This window comes from Gadus morhua, chromosome 3, assembly GCF_902167405.1.
Source record: "Gadus morhua chromosome 3, gadMor3.0, whole genome shotgun sequence".
Classification (NCBI taxonomy): Eukaryota; Metazoa; Chordata; class Actinopteri; order Gadiformes; family Gadidae; genus Gadus; species Gadus morhua.
The window spans coordinates 5,024,754-5,046,171 of record NC_044050.1 but is presented as its reverse complement, the minus strand read 5'-3'; the positions used below and the strand labels follow the sequence as shown (position 1 = coordinate 5,046,171).

The 21,418-nt window shown below is 46.5% G+C and overlaps 1 protein-coding gene across 5 annotated transcripts in view; it reads left to right on the top strand.

Annotated features, from left to right (window-relative positions):
• LOC115540764 (glutamate receptor 2) overlaps nt 1–21,418 on the top strand; it is a 69,575-nt gene that overhangs the window by 13,674 nt on the left and 34,483 nt on the right. For all 5 annotated transcript variants that reach the window (XM_030352330.1, XM_030352328.1, XM_030352329.1 and 2 more), the window contains exons 3-4: nt 20,400–20,639; nt 20,730–20,851. In XM_030352330.1, the coding sequence (XP_030208190.1) occupies nt 20,400–20,639; nt 20,730–20,851 (362 nt within the window). The remainder of the gene's footprint in view (nt 1–20,399; nt 20,640–20,729; nt 20,852–21,418) is intronic.

Here is a 21,418-nt window from a genome sequence, read left to right as displayed (position 1 = left end):
AGTGGATATAGTGCTGGAGACACGGACATACCCGTCAGATCGGACCCGGGCGCTGCTCTTATGCGCAGCGAAAGAGCGCAGAAACGTGCTTGCCAGGCAGAGGAACGAGAGGTACACTTAGCTTCTACTACTAGAGAAACAGATAAATTAGTACAAGTAGACTCACTGTTTGAAGATTGTCTTGTTTGCAGACTAGCTCGCTCCATGCTCTTGATAATTTCTAATCCATCGCCAAAATAATCCATTGTTATCGGAAATAATCCATTTGCAAACACCGTCGGTTGCACTATTTTCGCATATTCACGTGCACACCCAAATGGCACGACAATTACTTGTATCATGAAATTAACGAACTGTAAGGCAGCGTGGAGCCCAGCTGCTGCACCCGTGTACTTTACTTTTCTTATCTTATTATATTATAATAATTATTATATATATATATATATAAAAAATATAATAATGTAATAATATATAATGTGCAATATATATACATATCTTACACTGCATTACTACAGGTTCATTTCATGGCAGCAGACACTCTCCATGTCAGTGGACATAGGGACACAAACCCCACACAAGCACCACCGATTGTTTCCTGTGCGCTCAGATACATCTCTCTCTCCTTCATCTATTTCTCCTCCATAGTCAGGCTCTGTTGGGGGCACTAAAACTCCGACTTCTCTTACTGGCTCAAAAGCATAGGCAATTGGATGCCTGCCCTCATTGGTGGGTCTATCCAATTCGTCCATATCCATTTTGTTGAGGCAGTAAGCTACCTGTGAGGCTATGAGCCGCTATGTAAACAACATAGAATGTTAATACCAACCATTCTCGTGACGTCATCGTATTCTGAAAACAGAGATGGCGGCGCACAGGCTGAAAACATTGTAATTAATGCAACGTGTTTGTGCTTCATTCTGAATAACGGGACATATTTCCGACTTTATTTGTATTTATGGTATATTTAAATATTTAACTAGTGCTATAGACATGTTTTATTTGATTGCTTCCTTTCCACTTTAAGCTCCACCGCAAACAAGAGGAATTTGGATGCGAGTCTGCAGCCAAGACTGGTGGGAGAGAGTGGTCTTACAAGAATTTAGTGACCAGGAATCCTCGAAGGTCCATTTGTGAACTACATCAGCTGCCATCTCTCTAAGTTAAGAAGTATTTTAACGTTCAGCCTGCAAAAGTACTACTAGTAGCCTACTCATTTACAGTTACCTCGGACGCGCGCGGACACTACGATACGCGAACACGTCATTATTAAACACCCATGTCCCGTCGCTTAGCAACCGGACACGCTTACCGGACTACTTTTACGGAGTGGTAACAAAGACGTGAATCAGGCAATAAATCCACTTTCCTTGACAGCGGTGAAGTTCGGTGTGCTTAAAGGAGCATTTCACCGGTGGAGGCATGAATATGTATTGAAATTGGATCCTATATGTAGTGGAATAATAAAATAAAATTCTAATTTGGTGCAGTCTTGACCAAGAAAAGGCAGAAAGTGACTTTTTGGCGCTTGTGGATTGAATACAACAACTCCCACCATGCACAGCTTCGCTGGCGGCCACTCCCGCTGATCATCTCCGCCTATCGGACCCCTACTTGTTCCATCTACTAATGGAACAAATCAGAGTGGAGCTTGACCCGACGTCACTGGCAGAGAGTAGTGACGCTTGCACAGAAGCATACGGCCGACATCTTTCTTTATTCTGGGTGGAAATAGTAACATAGTTACGCAATTAAATGCGTTTATTTAAACATTTTTAACGAGAAATGTGCATTTTAATTTCATAATGTTCGCTCATTGAATATGAAGGATCTTTGGTTTGATAGTTATGACGAAGAGGGAACGCTCCATTCACTTGCATGGACAGCGTCTCTGGTTGCTAAGCAACCTCAACGTCTTGGCGGACTATCTGCTGATCAACACTACGAATGCTGGAAACACACCAGACACACCATGTGAAGTTATTTAACCCGATTATTGTTATTTATTTAATCTATTTAATCTAACCCGATCTAAACTCTATCATGCACCCAAATACGGCGGCGTTTGGGTTTCCTACCTCGGACTCCTAAATCCAGCGCAGCCACAGGCGCGTTGGCGCGTTGGCGCGTTGAACCATTTTTGTGACACACAATGATCAAGCTTCAAGTTAGGCACGTTACACGCGTTTGGTGTGGCCGTAGCCCGTGTCCACCAAAAGCGTTTATTTATGCGGTTTCACCCAAAAAATCCGCTTCGTGTGGACGGGGCCAAGAAGGCGAACACACGTGACCAAGACGGGGAGACAGCGCCAGGCGACTTACGCCACTATCTGCCAATGGATCGTGGATGCCTGGGCTGATATAACAGTCTCAACTGTGGTCTAAGCTTTCACGAAGGCAGGAATAATCACTGAACTGCCAAGCAACAGCAGCGACACTGACTCGGATAATGACGAGAGGGATCCGGGCATGTTGCATGCCGTACTCGCCCAACTGTTCAATTCGGACACACAAGAATTCGAGGGATTCGTAGACGGGGAATGAACTGAAAAAGTGAGCTTATTGTTAAGAGATATTGATATTGATCAGATATTGATGAGATATTGTTAATATGCACATTAACGTTTGAACATCGTTACCATGGGAGTGACTGGAGTTGTCAGAACGCTTAATAAAGTTTGACTTTATCTGACTGTTTTGTGGACATTCCCTTTAGCACAGCTCGGTCTAGTCGATGCATAACGCAACCCCAGTCAAACGTTTGACTGCAGTATCTTCTATTCTATGCGCCTTTATAATCCGGTGCGCCCTATACATGAAAACAGTTCTAAAATAGGCCATTCATCAAAGGTGCGCCTTATAATCCGGTGTGCCTTATAGTGCGGAAAATACGGTAGTCCTCATTTGTATTTCTTTCGAAATGGTGAACTTCTATGTCAGATCCAGTACCCTCCGCCAATGTACTTCAGTTTTATCAACAGCCTCTGTTATCTTAGCTTCAGACGCTGTGGATGTTAGTTTCTGCTGGTGAAGTCCCACCCACTGGCACTGCTCTAATAGGTCTGTAGCGTCAGTGGGTCCCACCCCCTAGAGGGGGGTGGGACTAGTGGTTGTAGTCTTACGAGAATCATCCCCTCTTACACTTCCTGTTTTCTTGTACGCAAAAATCGTCATATTGCGTCATTAAAAACAGGAAGTGTTGGAGATCTATACGGATCTCTCCAGTCTCTCCAGAAAATAAGGGAATGATGCTAGACCATCCAAAAATATGCGGGGGGTTCTAAAAATACAAAGCTTATGTGAAATGGGTGAAGTTGCCCTTTAAAAGTACCGACGGAGCTCAGTGGACCAATTAGAACTACTGCGGCTGCCCTAAGTTAAACCCCAAACTATTCGGAATAAGTGCATACATGGCGATTAAAACGGACTACACCACCTCTTCTATTCGGCATAGAATCATGACCATTTTCTGTTCCGCATAGAAATCTATGCGGAACAGATGTGATCATGTCAACGCGGCTACTGACACTTGACGAGGGGGTTTACTCGTTGTGCCCTGTAATTATGAGCCGGAGCCCGATTTCAACCCGACATTTGTTACTTAGGTCTACCCTGCTAAATATATATAATATATATAGATATATATAATGCATAGAACGCCGGTAGGGCTGTCAAAATTGCTAAAAAATGACATTTGAATGTTCGTTTGGAAAAAAATCACGAATTCGAACTATTCGAATATCTGGTTGCCTATTTTACGCAGTTGCCGTCAATATGTCAATAATGCGACAAAACCATGGTTCAAATTAGTGGGATATATATATATCCTATAAACAGCCCAGTAACGTGGAGGCCTAATCATGAAAAGCCACAACTTTGTATCGCTTGCATTTCACCACCACACCTGCAAGCGCGCAAACTATAGTAATCTGAAGAAGACGCCCGCTTCTGAATGTTACAAAGTATGCTAGTGGTAACGTTCCTTGCTTTGCTTACCATTTATCGAGAAGGCCTATTAAAATCGATAAAGAAAAAAATGCATGTCGCCTACGTCTTCCACCATGCCAGCGAAAGGGCCAGCACTACGCACCGTTCGGATTCATGAAAAAAAAGCTGTCTCGGACTTTGCCGAGAACATTGCGTTATAGCAGCTTTCACCAGCCAGACTACTAGCTCCCTGAGCTCTGGCATAGCCGAGCTGGAATACCTATATCCAAGTACGGAAACCCCGAGGGGATAAAATACATTCGCTCTTCACAATACTAGTCTGTTACACTTGTACCGCGGGAGTGTTTTTTCACATTCGAATATTATGAGGGACATCGCGAACAGACAGAGGCTCATTCACAAAGCAGATAGAGGCGCTTGTACCGCGGGAGTGTTTTTTCACATTCGAATATTAACTTTCACGTTCGAATTCGCGTTTTTGGATACATTTCGAACGAATATTCGAACTTCGAATATTCGTTGACAGCCCTAAACGCCGGTCACTATCGGGAAAATAAGCCCCGACAGGGCGGACAGGCGACCGACGCGCAGCGGAGGTGAATTGCTTCACCCTGAAGGGGCTTATTTTAGATAATGACCGGCGACGTTCTATACATCATCCCGCTTATTACAAGGCTACTTGCCAAGACGAAAAAATAACTTCACATGGTGTGTCTTTTTACAATTTATTCGTTAGCAGCATTCGTAGTGTTGATCAGCAGAGAAATAGTCCTTCAAAGACGTTGACGTTGCTTGGCAAACGAAGACGCTGGGGTTGACAAGTTACCGGACTTTCTATGCAAGTGAACGGAGCGTTCCACGGCATTGAGAAGACCCGTGTAATAAAGGCCTATAATATTTCTGTTTATGGCATAGATTTCTCCTCAGATTAGGCCAATGAAGCAATGATTTAAAAAAATGAGTGCGAATGGAAATTATTGCGGCCGGCAAAAACATATCGCTCATTTTAATTAATCGCGCAATTAATTGATTTATTGCATATCGCGACAGGCCTACCTATGACGTCATTGCGCCATGACGTATAATTCCGCCATCTTGGTTTATGTCAAAAAACCTTCAAAATGCTACTTCTATCACAAATTTTGTCCAATCCTCCCGAAACTTGGCACATTTGATCTCCCGGCGATGCTTGATTCAAAACATCGGACAGACTTTTCAAATTCAAAACCATTAGCCCGCTAAAGCCAAACAAATTTGGCGGCGAAGCCGCCAAACCGGAAGTGAGCCTATATCTCAGCAGCCCTTTGACATATCATAACCAACCTTGGTACATAGACCCATGACCCCATCACGGTGACACTGAAGGAATTTAGTGACCTTTGACATCTAGGTGGCGCTGTTATTAATGTCGATGTGTTTTGACTCCTCTCTCTTCACATGAGTGCATTTAAAACTTATTTTCAATGTCTGGTGATACTATCAGACCTCCCCGTATAGCTAGTATGTTATTTCTGGGAGAAATATCCGCGACAGCCAATGATATTCGACCGCTAAGCCGCCAAACCGGAAACACGCCAGTATCTCAGCAGCCCTTTGACATATCATAACCATACTTGATATATAGACACATACCATCATCATGGGGACACTTAATGAATTTGGTGACCATTGACCTCTAGGGGGCGCTATAATTAATGAATAGGTGTTTTAACTCCTCTCTCTTCACATGAGTACATTTCAAACTTATTTTCAATGTCTGATGATACTGTTAGACCTCCCCATATAGCTTATATATTATTTCTCATGGCAACATCAGAACTTGGTCACCATGTTGAAAGTTGTCAAAATCAGTTGTAAATTTCCATAGGCCACAAATTATGGCCAATCTTCATGGAACTTGGCATATATGATCTTCAGACCAAGCTGAACAAATGTATCAAACAGCTTTCTCAAATTCAAAACCGTTTGGCCGTGAGAGCCAATCAAACTTGACGGCGCTCATTAATGGGTAGACACTGCACTCGTGTGGCGCTCATTAATGGGTAGACACTGCACTCGTGTGGCGACAAGCGGTACTTAATTTATAATGCAACAATGACTATATTTACCATTCCGCCCACTTACAATATAGACTGCAATTCCCACTGGATTAGATGCTTCAGGAACCACCTCCAGAACGGATAGTTGTTTACATTGTGTCTCTTTTAGGGATATTGTTCCGAATACCCCTATGTATTTGTGACATTTGTTCTGTCAGGCAGACTGTATTGCGCCCTTACCTCTAGGTGGGGTCATTTTCCCATTTACTCATCCCACCGGCTGTCGGTATTGCCGATTTCCGAGACGGTCGTCATGTAGCCCCCTGGCCGATTACGTCCATCCGGCAGAATTAGCCAACCGAGTCCCATTATGCTTGACACCCACATTGCTGCTCGCAGCTATATTTATTATTATTATTATTATTATTATTATTATTCTCTATAAATTTTGGGAGCTATCTCCTTCCTCAATTTTTCACCGAGAGACTCCATCCAAATTAAAAAATGTTCATATTTTATACTTTTTAAGATATTCTACTTTTAAAATACTAGCTTTTTTTTAACATGGGAGACAATGGGAGGACGCCGGAGCCGTCCTCTGGTATTTCAACAGTGTAAGACACTAAATCAAATTTCAACCGTTTATCTTCATTCAACCATTTAACATATCTACCCAGTTATATCTTCAATAATATCTAAAAAGAATTTCGATATCATTTAAACTTTCTTCAGAATCACAGTTTTAGTTTCATACCAGCTTAATTTTCAGCTGTTTTCATTGAAGACGTCTGCCCATTCTGACACTCCTAATTCTCAAGACATCGTAACTCAATCATTTTTCAACCGTTTACCTTCGTTCAAACCATTTAAGAAATCTACACACTTCTATCTTCAATAATATCCAAACGGAATTTCGATATCATTTCGAATCACAGTTTTAGTTTCATACCGGCTTCGTTTTCAGTTGGTCTCATTGATTTACGTTGACACTAGAGCGGGAGGATGTTCATCGGTGTTGCCAGAGTGGGCGGTTTTTCCCGCCGGATTGGGCTACTTTTGGAGGATGTTCAGGCAATGTTGCCAGATTGGGCGATTTTTCCCGCTCTATTGGGCTACTTTTAATCACATACCGGTTCGCTATTCTCTTGAACGCACACACACACACACACACACACACACACACACACACACACACACACACACACACACACACACACACACACACACACACACACACACACACACACACACACACACACACACATGCAGGGCAATATATTTAACCTTTCAGATTCTTCAGTTCAATTCATTTTACATTTCTGCATTTTTAGCAATGCTTTGCGTTCTTCATTCAGCTGTCACTTTATTTGTTTCCAACCATTTACATTTTCTTAAATGGTGTGCATTGTTTACATTGTTTACTCCATTTAGACTTTTGAACTTTTGTTTAAGTCCCTTCAAGATTGAGCATTTATGGAAAGCCACAAATCTCCAAATCCACATCTTCAGCTAAACGTTGGTTATCCACTTTGAACAATATGATTAACGAGGCTAGAGCTGATTATTTGGCTGACCTAAGTAATGGAATTCCTAAATCATTGTTTGGAATTATTAACAATATTGTTTCACCTGCTGTACCATATGTGATTTTATTCTCCATTGATGACTGTCATCACTTTCTCACTCACTTTGTTGACAAGGTTAGAAGTTAATGGCAAGCATAGGGCCCTCATCCAGGTTGTACTATGCATACATCATTCTGGACTCTTTCAGTATTCTTTCCCTAAATTATCTCACTGATCTAGTAGGTAAAGTGAATCCAAGTCCATTAGATATCTCACGACACCTGTCTTTAAATGCTTATGTCGATTGGGCTTTGTGTTCTTTCTTTAAGGTCCCATGGCATGAATAGCTGTTTTCATTCTAACAAAAGCATGGTATTTACTTTGTTTCTACTTCTAAATAGTACATGTAGTTCAAAAAGCTTTTTTATAATGTTTCATTTTCCAAATTCACATACGAAAAATCTTTGTAAACATTATTTGTTATTATTGGAATTAACCGTGTTAACCGGCTAATGTATTATTGAAGCATCCACCAATAATAGGGTTGAATCAGTTTTGGACAATTTGATTTCTGTAGCTCTTTGTCGCATAATGGCAAATGTTAAAGGTCCCATGGCATGATAATCTCACTTTATGAGGTTTTCTAACATTAATATGAGTTCCCCTAGCCTGCCTATGGTCCCCCAGAAGCTAGAAATGGCGTTAGGTGTAAAACGAGTGCTACGTATCCTGCTCTGCCTTTGAAAAAACAAAGCTCAGACGTGCCAATTTCGAATTTTCCCAGTTTGTCGTCATACGGGGACATGTTGCCTCCCCTGTCTCTGCTTTGCCCGTCCAGAGAATTTGGCCTGCGAATGACACAATGAGCTACTACCGTGCAAACGCCACATGTGTGTGTGTGTGTGTGAATACACACACTGTAACGCAAGTGTTGTACACTTCTTTGTTATTTGGATAACCGTTCTGCGCGTAACACATTGGTTTCTTTGACGTCTGAAGTGATTGGGGGAAAGGAACTTTGACTCCCTGAAATACATGAACCGCGACATGGAGGAGAAAGGGATTGTTTCCCGCGATTGTCTCACATCGGAAACCCGCTGCCCGCTGGGGCACCACCACCGTGAGGCACCACCGCCGCAAGACGGGCAGCGGGGCTCTGGCGGGAGACAATCCCGGTCAACAATCCCTTTCTCCTCCATGTTGCGGTTCAGTCTACTTCAGATTGATGTGGAAGTGGAAGAACCAGAGAAGAACCTGACGCAGTCGTTTGAGATTCATAATATCGTCTGGAGGCGCACACAGCTTTTGGCCATGATAATATATATTATATGATATAGATATCCAAGTATAATATGTAGGGATGCACCGATATGAAAATTTTGACCGATATCCGATATTAAAAGTGCTGTTACGGCACGATTTTTACCGATATCGATATTGGTATAAAAACAAGTTTCTATGATGATTTTGTATACTGAAGAACATGTAAACACTGTGAATATGAAAAAGTAATTTCTTTCTCTATTTTCCAAAACTTCGAAATACATTGTTTCTTCAACAAGTTACAGGGCATCCATAACAAACACAAGTTACTAACAGTGTTAGTTTTAGGCTACTTTTACAACTTGTATCTATGAAAAAGTTTGGATCATAAATCACAATAACGATCACAAATCAAAATATCTTGACAAGGTTTTATAACTTAAATCAAATTTGCCAATATTCATGGAAACCAGACACTTGAAACACACCAGTGTTTCAAGTTTAAGTCAATTTCAACTCAAATCTGTGAAATAGGCGAAATCAAAAATATCAAGGGAGGTTGGTTGTAGTCTTTTCACTCGGTTCTAACACTACTGTTGATCCGGAGAACCGAGCGAAAAGACTACAACCAAATATAAACACGTCCGGTTCCGGTTCCGGTTTCCGTTTCAATGGGAGAACGGAACGCCAAATAAAACACAACCGAAACTGTTCGCTACGATACTTGATGATGTTGTTAATACCGGAATTGTCCTTTAAACATGCGCTGATCACGTGAACGCACAACTTTTTTTTTATCAGCCGATCCGCGGATCACTTGCGTCCCGAACCGTGAGGGTTGATCAATACGGATCACGGGAAACCCGTGATCCGACACGGCATCCTCCGCGCATTACTTCGGCTTTGCAAGTACTGCATATTGCAATTCGAGTAACTTAATTTGAGACCGTGAAAAACATCCAAACCGCCGACATTGATTCTTTTCAGTTAAGGTGACAAACACTCCTGTACTGCCTCTCCGTGCGTCTCTGGCTGCGTCACTGACACTGTCACATGACCAAACAAGCTGCGCATGGGCAAAAAACACACACAACGGCAACTAGACGGAAATAAATATCGGCTGTTAAAGGCCCACTATGCAACTTCGGGCATTTCTTCGCTGTTTTCTTGGTTTTGGCACGCACATTTCTCTACACAGCGCCCCCTAAAGCTTCGTAGTAGATATTTCACAACACTGTCGTAACAACTCGTTGACGTCCCTTCCCCATGCTCTTCTACGCGAGCCATGTGCATTTGTTTTCAAAGAAGCCGGCGAATGCGCGGAGCCATGTCCGAAATAGATGTTCATAAAGTGTAGGCAAGGTTATACATTTTTAAAATGGTGTATTTGCATTGCAATAAACATAAATCCATCATTTTTTATAGTTGACGGGGAGAATTTATACCCTAGGTTATAATTATTTTATCTTAGGTTGAACAGAACAATCAGTGTAAGAGGTTTGGCCAACATAATAATCGAAATAAACAAGAACCTGGATTCGGGGATTCAGTCTGTATCTGGGGGACGAGACATACGAACAGTAAAACACCCATGGAAACAAAGGTGTTTATATGGTTGCAACCAAGCAAGCTAGAAACAAACAGGGCTCACAACAAAACGGTCGAGAAAACGATAGTTATGTTATTATAACTCTAGTTCTATGATTGTAGGCGTAGCCGTCTAGGCTTCGCCTTATGGGCTTGTCCCCTGAAAATTCAAACTATGCACCTATCAGCGTGGGCACCGCCCACATTTCCCACGGTATCGTGTCTATATAACGCGGTGTATACCGTCGCTCATCCTCCACGCTTTTCTTTCAGCATTTAGAGGGTACAGCAGGTGGGAAACTAGATGGCTACGCCTACAATCATAGAACTAGAGTTATAATAACATAACTATCGTTCTATTTCATGTAGGCTACGCCGTCTAGGCTTCGCCTTATGGGCTAAGGTGAAGCTGCGAGCGGAGCCCGATCAATGTACTCCTGCTGGACCCCAGTCAAAACGACCTAAGTCACCAGAGCACATTAAGACTCAAAAAGCCAAGGAAGTGTAAAACACAACAGCTTTATAAAAACTAATTCCTCCTAGATCAAGCAAGGCAATGATCAAGGGAGAAAAAAGTGAGTCTGTAAAGACTCCGGCTCTATTCCGTGCTTCATGGAACCCATGAAAAGGAAAAGAAAACCAGAGCAACACGGTTTCCATTAGGTCCGCTACCACCGGGGGCGGAGCTACGGAATTCGGCTCTTCAATAATGGGACTCTCTCGGCCGTTTCTTATTTGAAGAAAACGGCGGGAGTGCCTCACTGGTAAACAAAACCACCAGACAATTGGCGAGCCAATAGAAAACCCCCTAGCCTTGTTTTTCATTTGAAAAAAGGTGGGAGAGTAAGAGACTGGTAATCAAGACCAACTCGCCAGCCGGCGAGAGGAAATCCAACCACGCCGCTTTAAAGAACATGTCCATATTCTTAAGCCGTAAAAGGGGTCCCGGACTCTAGCACAGAGTTGCCGAGTGAGCCCCTGGACATGTCTAACATGTAAAAACGGACAAAGGGGCCGGGGGAAGACCAAGACGCAGCCGCGCAGATGTCTTCCACCGAAACGCCCTTGAGTAGAGCCGTTGAAGCGGCCACGCTCCGTGTGGAGTGAGCTTTAACGCCCAACGGTGGCGCCAAGCCCTGCCGAGAGTAGGCTAGGCAAACACCCTCACATACCCAGCGAGAAAACCGCTGCTTAGAGAGAGCGCGGCCCCTGCTAGCGTCGCTATAACACACAAACAACTGTTGTGTGGAGCGGAACGCTGCCGAGCGATTCACGTACATAGCCAACGCCCGAACCGGGCACAGGAGATGCAACTCCGCCTCCGCCTCACTAGAATGAGGCGGGGGGTGAAAAGCCTTAAGCACAATATCCCTCGACCGAAAAGAACTATTAATGTTCTTCGGGAGGAACGCAGGATTAGGTCTGAGCAACGCGAAGGAGCTGTCCTCGTTTAGCAACAAGCAACTCGGGCTGACAGACAGAGCGGTTAGCTCACCGGCCCGCTTGGCAGAAACCAAGGCCAACAAGAGCGCCGTCTTGAATGACAGGGCATCCAAAGGGGCCTGGGAGAGAGGCTCGAAAGGATCCCTGGACAATCCGCGCAACACGGTGGGGAGATCCCAGCGTGGTGTAAGCACGCGTGAAACAGGCCTAACCCGTCTAGCCCCACGCAAGAATCTCTTGACCAGTGGATGGCTGAAGATCGGTCCACCATCACAGCCTGCATGGCCAGCCGAAACGGCTGCCGCATAGACCTTGATAGTGGAGAAGGCCAAACCTTTTTCCAATAAGTTTTGCAGAAACGAAAGCACGCTTCCCACCTCGCATTGAGATGGGACAGCGTGGTTCGTCTCACACCAATTAGAGAAGGCGCACCACTTCGCCGCATAGAGGGAAGAAGTAGAAGGCGCACGAGCACTCTGAATAGTGTTGATAACCGTCTCAGGCAAACCTTTGCCCTGCAGGATCAACCTCTCAGGAGCCAAACCAACAGCCGTCCCGAGACATCGGGCGGGTGGTGCACCGTCCCGTGGGCCTGTGAAAGCGCATCCGGCCTGAATGGTACTGGCCAAGGCGCCGACCGCGAGAGCGCGGCAAGCTCTGGAAACCACAGAGCTGCACGGTTCTCCGGGGCCACTAATATCAGGGACAGTCTCTCCTGTCTGACCCGTTCCAGAAGAGGAAGGATCAGCTGGAGCGGGGGAAACGCATACAAGAGAGTCCGCGGCCAAGGTGTGTGTGCCAACGCATCTACCCCCAACGGGGGAAGATCCCGAGGGCTGAGGGAGAACCACCACCTGCAGTGCGTGTTCTCCCGGGACGCGAAGAGGTCCACCTGCGCTGTCCCGAACCTCTGCCAGATCAGTCTGACAATGTCGGGATGTAACCGCCACTCGTCTCGGCGGGGACCGCCTCGAGACATGAGGTCCGCCCCAAAGTTCTGGGCGCCCGCGATATGCAGGGCTCTCAGACTGCGGAGATACTGATGAGCCCAAAGCCAGAGCTCGACCGCCTTTCGGTGGAGAGCAGGGGAGCGGACTCCCCCCTGTCTGTTGATGTACGCCGCCGCCGACACGCTGTCTGTCCTGATCAGAACGTGGCGGCCGCGCACCAGGTGAAAGAAATGCAACAGCACTTTCCTCACAGCGTCGAGCTCCAACACATTTATGTGTGCTGTAGGGGGCGTGCGCCACTCGTCTCCGACCGAGTGAGAGAGGCACGTTCCTCCCCAACCCGTCAACGAGGCGTCCGTGAAGACCACTATGTAGGACGCCACCCTGCCCAGTGGAACACCCTTGAGAAGGGCGGAGGGTCCTTTCCAATATTCCAGGTCTGGCGACACCGAACGGGGGACGAGGAGCACCCTGAGCTTGTGTCGCCTGGGGTCCAACCGTTGGCGGTTGGATAAAAAGCAGACCCAGGGGGACCACGGGGTGGGCAGCTGCCATCAGCCCCAACAGGCGCATGGTGGACAGTGCGGTCACGTTTCTGCGAACGTGAAAACGGGAGAGCGCCGACAGGATGGCGTCTCGCCGAGGAGGCGAAAGCATCGCAGTCATGGTGGCTGAGTCTAGGCAAAGCCCCAAGTAGACTGTCTGCCGGCTGGGGAGCGGGGAGCTCTTCTCCCAGTTGATGGCAAAACCCAGGAAGGAGAGATGGTTTATCACCAACATGGTGTCCCTTCTCGCGGTCTCTTCTGAGTTGCTCAGAATAAGCAGATCGTCTAGGTAGAAGAGAATCCTCTTTCCCTGACGTCTGAGCGGTTCCAACGCCGTCTCCACACACTTCGAGAAGGTGCGCGGCGCCAGGGAATAGCCGAACGGCAGACACTGGTACTCGTACGCCATCCCCATAAAGGCAAAGCGGAGAAACTTCCTGTGCGCCTGCCGAACAGGGACGTGGAAGTAAGCATCCTTGAGATCCAGGGATGTGAACCAATCGTCCTCTCTCACACACCGGAACAATGCTCCGACCGTGAGCATTCTGAACTTCCTCGTGGCAACGAATCTGTTGAACACGCGAAGATCCAGAATAGGTCTCATTTCCCCTGACTTCTTGGAAACCAGGAAGTAGCGGGAATAAAAACCTAGGTGAGGGTGGGGGGGAACGACAGTGATGGCCCCCTTTACCAAGAGACGTGCCACCTCTGCTGCCAGAGCCGTGCTCGCAGCCGGGTCCCGTAGCGTGGTCTCCACCAACCCCATAAAGGGTGGGGGACGACGCTTGAACTGTATGGGATGGCCCCATCTCAACGTGGTGTCCAACCACGATGGCAGAACGCACCGCTCTTGCCAACACGCATAGCGGTTGGAGAGAGGGCGAGCCGACAGCTGAGGAAGACCGTCCAGGAATAACCCGTATTCCTCTGCCCCTACCGCCTTCACACTGCGTGTGGACCAAGGGGGGCTTCCCACGAAAGGGAGGAGGCTCAGCGAGCGTAGGAGACGTACCACAACTAGCAGTTGTAAAAACAACGAGCTGTCTAGACGTCGCGCTCGTGCCCGCTGAACAGGGAGCGAGCCGTCCGGCCGCAGCACCTGCGCGCATGCGCTGTCCGCAGGCTGTAGCCACAGCGCGCGGACCCATCTCCTCACCTATAATGTGGGGAACCAGGAGACCGTGCAACGAGTCTCTGATCCGTCCACGAGGCTCCAAGGGACGCCGCTTCTTAGAAGCAGGTGAACCAGAGGCCATGTGAACACGCCGTCCGACCGCCACCCTACAGCCACCGGGCTGAGAGGGGGAAAGAGGCAACATGGAGGAGCGCACCACAAGCGTAGGGCGCAGGTGGCCTGGGGAATATCGCTCTTTAGGTACCATGTACTGCCGTTCGGCCGAACGGTCTTTACTCTTTTCTTTAATAGGGAAAGAAAAAGTAGGAGCAAGCGTCCGGAACTTCCCGGTCCGTGGCGCTGCTGCTCTCCCCGTGCGCGGCGGCTGCGGCTGCTGCACCGGGGCTGGAGTCGGAGGCGGCCCCATGGAACGCTGGGACCGGCCTAGACCCCGCTTCCTCTCAGCCTGCTGGCGGGAGGAGCCCGTGAGAATCGTCCCGAACCGGGAACGATCCTCACGGACTGACTGCTGGTGCGCGAGCACCTCGGAGAACCTGGGACCAAATAGGCCATCCGGCGCTAGTGGACCCTGGACGAGGCTGGCCCGCTCTCGTTCCGGCACCGCAGTGTGGGAGAGCCATATGACCCTTTGAATCATGGTAGCCCACGCCATATGCTGGCCGGCCGAAACGGCTATCGGCTGGCATAACTGGAGGATGGCGCTGGAAAAGCGGGAAACCGCCAGCCATCTCGCGGCTTCCTCCGGGCCGTAGGCCTCCCTGTCAGCCGACAAGGAGACCATGGCAGAGGAGAGCAGGGCGATGTTGTTGACCGCCGCCGCGGATTGAGAGGCACAAACGAACACCCTGTCCGTTAGGCCGACAATCTGCTTCTGGAGGCGGTCGGGGGGCAGCGGCTTTTCGTTAAGGAGCCATCCGGCGCCCGGACAGAGAAGCGCTGCCAGGGGAGGCTCCAGACGAGGGATCCCCCTCGCCTGAGCATCGGCCCACCCCTCCACGTTGGTGAAATCCGTGTAGGATCTTACCGGAGCCTTCAGGGTCGAAGGGTCCTCACCGGCAGCAATAAACAAGTGCTGCAAAGGCGGGAACAAGGGGCACTGGGTAACCCGCCGGGAAAAAGATGGGGTGCGAAAGCACTCGCCCTGCATATCGTCAGATACGGGGGCGAGAGGCGGGGCCGGCATGGGAATCCCTTTGATGGCCGCCGCCTCACCCATGATCTCCCGGAAGAGATCGGTCATCCGGCGCGGACCCTCGTGTTGTATGACGGTGGCGGTTGTAACCCGAGAGCGGGAAAAACCGGACGCCGAGTCGCCGAAGACGTCGTCCAGGGAGGCGTCGATGATGCCATCGTCGACGTCAGGTCCGAATAGGTCGATGGCGTCAGCCATTTCCACCGCAGGGGAAAAGAAGAGATGCCTGGAGAGGATCCCCTCTTCAGGCAGCTCCCGGCAGGCGACACAGGAGACGGGGGCCGCCATAGCAGCCGCGGCGTGGTCGGCGCCGAGGCACCAAAAGCACGCCAAGTGCCCGTCACCCGGTGCCAGGGAGGCGGGACAGGAGGCGCATAGGAGTCCTGAAAAGGACCTAGCTCTAGGAGCGCTCTCAGGTGGCCCTGAAAAGGGCCGTTTGTCCGCGGCCTCGCCCGAGCCGCTGCCACCGGCTTGGGAGATCCGTGTTGAAGTTCTCATCTTCTTAATAGTAGTTCTCAATTTCTCGCTGATAAGCACAAGTGCTGAAAGAAAAGGGAGGATGAGCGACGGTATACACCGCGTTATATAGACACGATACCGTGGGAAATGTGGGCGGTGCCCACGCTGATAGGTGCATAGTTTGAATTTTCAGCGCGCGCAGGCGCGCGCACGGGACAAGCCCATAAGGCGAAGCCTAGACGGCGTAGCCTACATGAAATAGAACAATTTTTACAGGGCTCAAAAAAATGGTTGAGCAAACACATGTGTACAGAGACTATCAGAATCAAGAATATTACGCAGAAAAAGTTCACCCAAGGGTACTTTCAATTTCAAAAGCAACACGGCCGAGTCGGCGTCTGATTTGCAGTCTTCTTTTTCTTTCAGTTCACGCTATTCCTGAAAAGCTTGCCCAACGTTTACTCGTGTCTGGCCTCTCTGTCGGTCTGTCTCCCTTTTCTCTTCTTCTGTTCCTCCGACATTGGGTTTCTCTGTCTCTTTTTGGTCGGCTGATCTATGATGAATATAACAATCCATTAGTTACTTGTGTTTATATCGAGCCGGTTCCGTGTTTGTGGGTCTGTGCCGTAAAGCAATTCGTTACTGTAGTGACCATAGTAGTGACCCTTGCACAGAAGCATACGGCCGACATCCTTCTTTTTTCTTGGTGGAAATAGTAACATAGTTACGCCATTAAATGCGTTTATGGAAACATTTTTAGCGAGAAATGTGCATTTTACTTTCAGAATGTTAGCTCGGTGAATGTGAAGGATGTTTGGTTTGATAGTTATGACGAAGAGTGAACGCTCCGTTCACTTGCATGGACAGAGTCTCTGGCTGCTAAGCAACCTCAACGTCTTGGCGGACTATGTCTCTGCTGATCAACACTACGAATGCTGGAAACACACCAGACACACCATGTGAAGTTATTTAACCCGATTATCGTTATTTATGAGTCCTTATCCCAAGTGAAGGAGTTCAAGTACCTCGGGGTCTTGTTCGCGAGTGAGGGTACTATGGAGCGTGAGATTGGCCGGAGAATCAGAGCAGCGGGGGCGGTATTGCGTTCGCTTTACCGCACGAGCTGAGCCGCAAGGCAAAGCTCTCGATCTACCGGTCGATCTTCGTTCCTATCCTCACCTATGGTCATGAGGGTTGGGTGATGACCGAAAGGACGAGATCGCGGGTAAAAGCGGCCGAGATGAGTTTTCTCAGAAGGGTGGCTGGCGTCTCGGGATAGGGTGAGAAGCTCAGTAATCCGTGAGGAACTCGGATTAGAGCCGCTGCTCCTTTACTTAGAAAGGAGTCAGCTGAGGTGGTTCGGGCATCTGGCAAGGATGCCTACTGGGCGCCTCCCTTTGGAGGTGTTTCAGGCACGTCCATTGGGGAGGAGACCTCGGGGAAGACCCAGGACTAGGTGGAGAGATTATATCTCAACACTGGCCTGGGAACGCCTCGGGATCCCCCCGTCAGAGCTGGTCAATGCGGCCCGGGAAAGGGAAGTCTGGAGCCCCCTGCTTGAGCTGCTCCCCCCGCGACCCGACCCCGGATAAACGGATGACGATGAGATGAGATCGTTATTTATATCCGAGATTATTTAATCTAACCCGATCTAAACTCTATCATGCACCCAAACACGGCGGCGTTTGGGTTTCCTACCTCGGACAACAATTGCCTCGCAACTGGCTGTTTATATCTAGCCGGTGCCATGTTTGGGTGTGTGTCTGTGCCGTAAAGCATTTTCGAAACTACAATCTGACTACATTTTCGAGGATACTTCCGCTGCGTCACATCCGGATTGTGTCGGTCCGAACAGATCAAGTTGCATGTGCGCTTTTTCACTGGAGAGGCGACATGGGTAAATGACACACCCACCAATCAACCCAGAAATGGATGCAGAACCATCAGCATAACTCTCAACCTGCATACTTAATGTAATTTTGGCTAAAAAAGATGCATAGTGGGCCTTTAATATCGGACCAGTTTTACTTATCGGGCCGATGCCGATATGTTAAAAAATGCCGATAACGATATCACTGCCGATATATCGTGCATCCCTAATAATGTGATATAATTTAGATATAGAGCTCCAGGACTCCGGCCGGAGCACCCAGAGTGTTCTTGAATATTTACAGAACACGGCCAAAAGCTGTGTGCGCCTCGCCATTGCGATACATCCACTGTAAACATGAGCGTATGTTACCGTGGCCGCAAGCCAAATATATAAATAATAAATAACGGCACGTTTGTGGAAAGCTCATTGTGGGACTGGCTCGTAGTGGCTGTAATTCTGCACCAAGTCTGACACTCTTACTTATAAGATATATACATGCTTCCTCTAGGGCTGATTATAATTAGCTTATAGGACATCTCTTGCCACTCTTATGCTGACGATATATAATGTACACATCTTTTTATCCCAATAAGCCCGATCAATTGGCTATTTTTCATGAATGCATTAACTCTATCAATAAATGAATGGCTGATCATTGTATTTCCCTGAATGTGGATAAGACGGACGTTCTGTTCATTGCCATTGACAAATTTAGGATTACACCTTATTCTCTTCCTAGGTTTCATCTTTGATCAGTTTATGTGTTTAGATTATCATGTTGGCCCCTCACTAAGCATAGGTCTATTGTAACAACAATTTTAATGAAAATGTTCTATACATGATTTATTTCTACACGTTTAGATTTCTGTTTTTACCTGCCTCAGCATATCTGCGTTGGATCTAGGGCTGGGCGATATTGCAAAAATTATTATCACGATTATTTTTTCGATATTGATTGATATCGATAATAATCACGATATATGATTTGATACTGCTGAAGCCTGAAGAAACTAGAGTGTTCATTAGTTAAACCATACCTTTTTGTTTATTACCATATTTGTGAACATTTAATCACATTTAAATATAAACATTTAACTTCACAAACGTGTTTTATCTGCTTCCAACAGAACAATATAAGGTAGCTTGCCTTGTAACCTATTGAAAATAATGTAAGTAAAAATAAAAGCTCTGACTTCTTTCACATTAAACTCCTTTGGCAGGGCTTCAGAAAACATCTTAAATCTTGTAGAGGCGCAACCAATGCATGAAAAGTAAAAAAGTGGATGAACAAAGGCCCTGGCACATGAACTGAACTTTAATATATAAAATAGGAACTACGTATTGCTTACGTAAGTGCAAAATGAAAACATTGAAAAACCAGATATTATGCTACATAAAATAATGTGTTTAAAACTAAAAGATCTGTGAGTGACTATCACATCAAACTCCTTTGGCGGGGAGGCAACAATCTCAAATGTTTGTAGTGGTTTATTTCTGCTGTTAGAATTTTACTTTATTTTTTTTAGCTCTATTTTTTCTTTATTTTTAATATCGAGCATTTATGTCTAATGCTTATCGTCATAATCAACGTGAGTTTTATCGCGATTAATAATCGTAATCGAATTATTGCCCAGCCCTAGTTGGATCATTTACACATTTTTCAAAATGCTGCTGAAAAGCTTCTGACAAGGTCCTGCTGGAGACCTGATATTAGCCTGTCTCTCATTTTCCTACACTGGCTTCCCATACATTAAGAGTACATTAAACTCCTGGTCTGCACCCATAGAGCCCTGCATGGTCAAGACCGCTTTTACATTTGGACATACTGTAACACACTGATCCTTGCCTACTTCTCCTTCTGCCAAAACGTATATAATATTATGAATAAAATAACCGCATATAACGTGAGATATACTGAGCACCTGGTAGCATTCAGGCTGCCTTTCAGTGAAGATTTACATAGAGATCGGAACCTAGCAGCACAACTTACTGTAGTCATTGTCGTCGGAGAATGAAATAATCAGAGAAAATAACACAGCTTATATAAACTGCTTGAGACCTCCGAGCAACACCTACAAACGATTCCCCGTACCCGTTACAAATCTAGGGGTGATCATCATCGAGCTGTAGCTCATGGTCTGTGGACCGCGCTCCCTCTACATACTGTGGACACCGCAGATAACAGCTAGTTTTGGCTATCCCTATGCCGGCTGTTGCAAAGTGTTTGCCTGTGAATGGGGATATATCAATAAACTGGACTTTTATGAAAATGTTTAATGAAATGGAAAATACCCAAATTCTTCTATGTATTAAGACAATTAATTGTTATACTCTCTCTCTCTCTCTCTCTCTCTCTCTCTCTCTCTCTCTCTCTCTCTCTCTCTCTCTCTCTCTCTCTCATAGTTTGCTCCCAGTTCTCCCGAGGTGTCTATGCCATCTTTGGCTTCTACGACAAAAAGTCAGTGAACACCATCACCTCGTTCTGCGAGACGCTCCACGTGTCCTTCATCACTCCCTCGTTTCCTGTGGAAGGGATGAACCAGTTTGTCCTCCAGATGAGGCCGGAGATAAAGGGGCCGCTGGTGTCCTTAGTGGAGTACTATAAATGGGAGAAGTTTGCCTATCTCTATGACAGCGATAGAGGTAATGGTACTCCTTGTTATAACTCATTATGTAAATGTGCTACCACCAAGAAAATATTTATGCAACTATTTATATTCTGTCTGTGTGTAGGTTTGTCAACTCTTCAGGTGATTCTGGATACAGCAGCTGAGAAAAAATGGGTTGTCACAGCGATTAATGTTGGAAACCTGAAAGATGAGAGGAAAGATGAGGCCTACCGCTCACTATTTCAGGTATATACACACGCATACATTCACATTCCCCCAATCTCTGATATTTTTCCTCTCTAATACAGCCAATGATGTAGAAGGTTGTATATTGATTAGGCAGAAGTCAATTCTTTCAGGATGGATAAGAATGAGTATGTTTGAATATAATTACAATGTATGAAGTGGGGGTCTCCCTCAGCATATGTGGTTCAACATCTGTAAGTGTGGACTGCCAGAAGGATTTCTAGCCACTTATACAGTATGAGGGATCATTCGTCTCCCTATCATTATGGTTTATCACCTAGTGTAAATCAGAGTCCCCCACTGAGGTCAGCAGTCTTACGATTAGGATACAGTCCTCTTTGATGTCTGCCAGACACAGTGTCCAGTATCAATTTAAGCCTTTAAACACCCTTGTACTCTACATCAACCACATGCTCTGCCCAGGGGCCCCAGTCACCTGCATTCAGTCTCCATAAAGCCTTTGGGCATTGATCGATGGAGGTCGTAGAAGCGCTGCAATTCCCATATCCCATTAGAGACTAGTCTTTCACTACAGTTTCTGCACACTACATTTTATTAATTTCATTA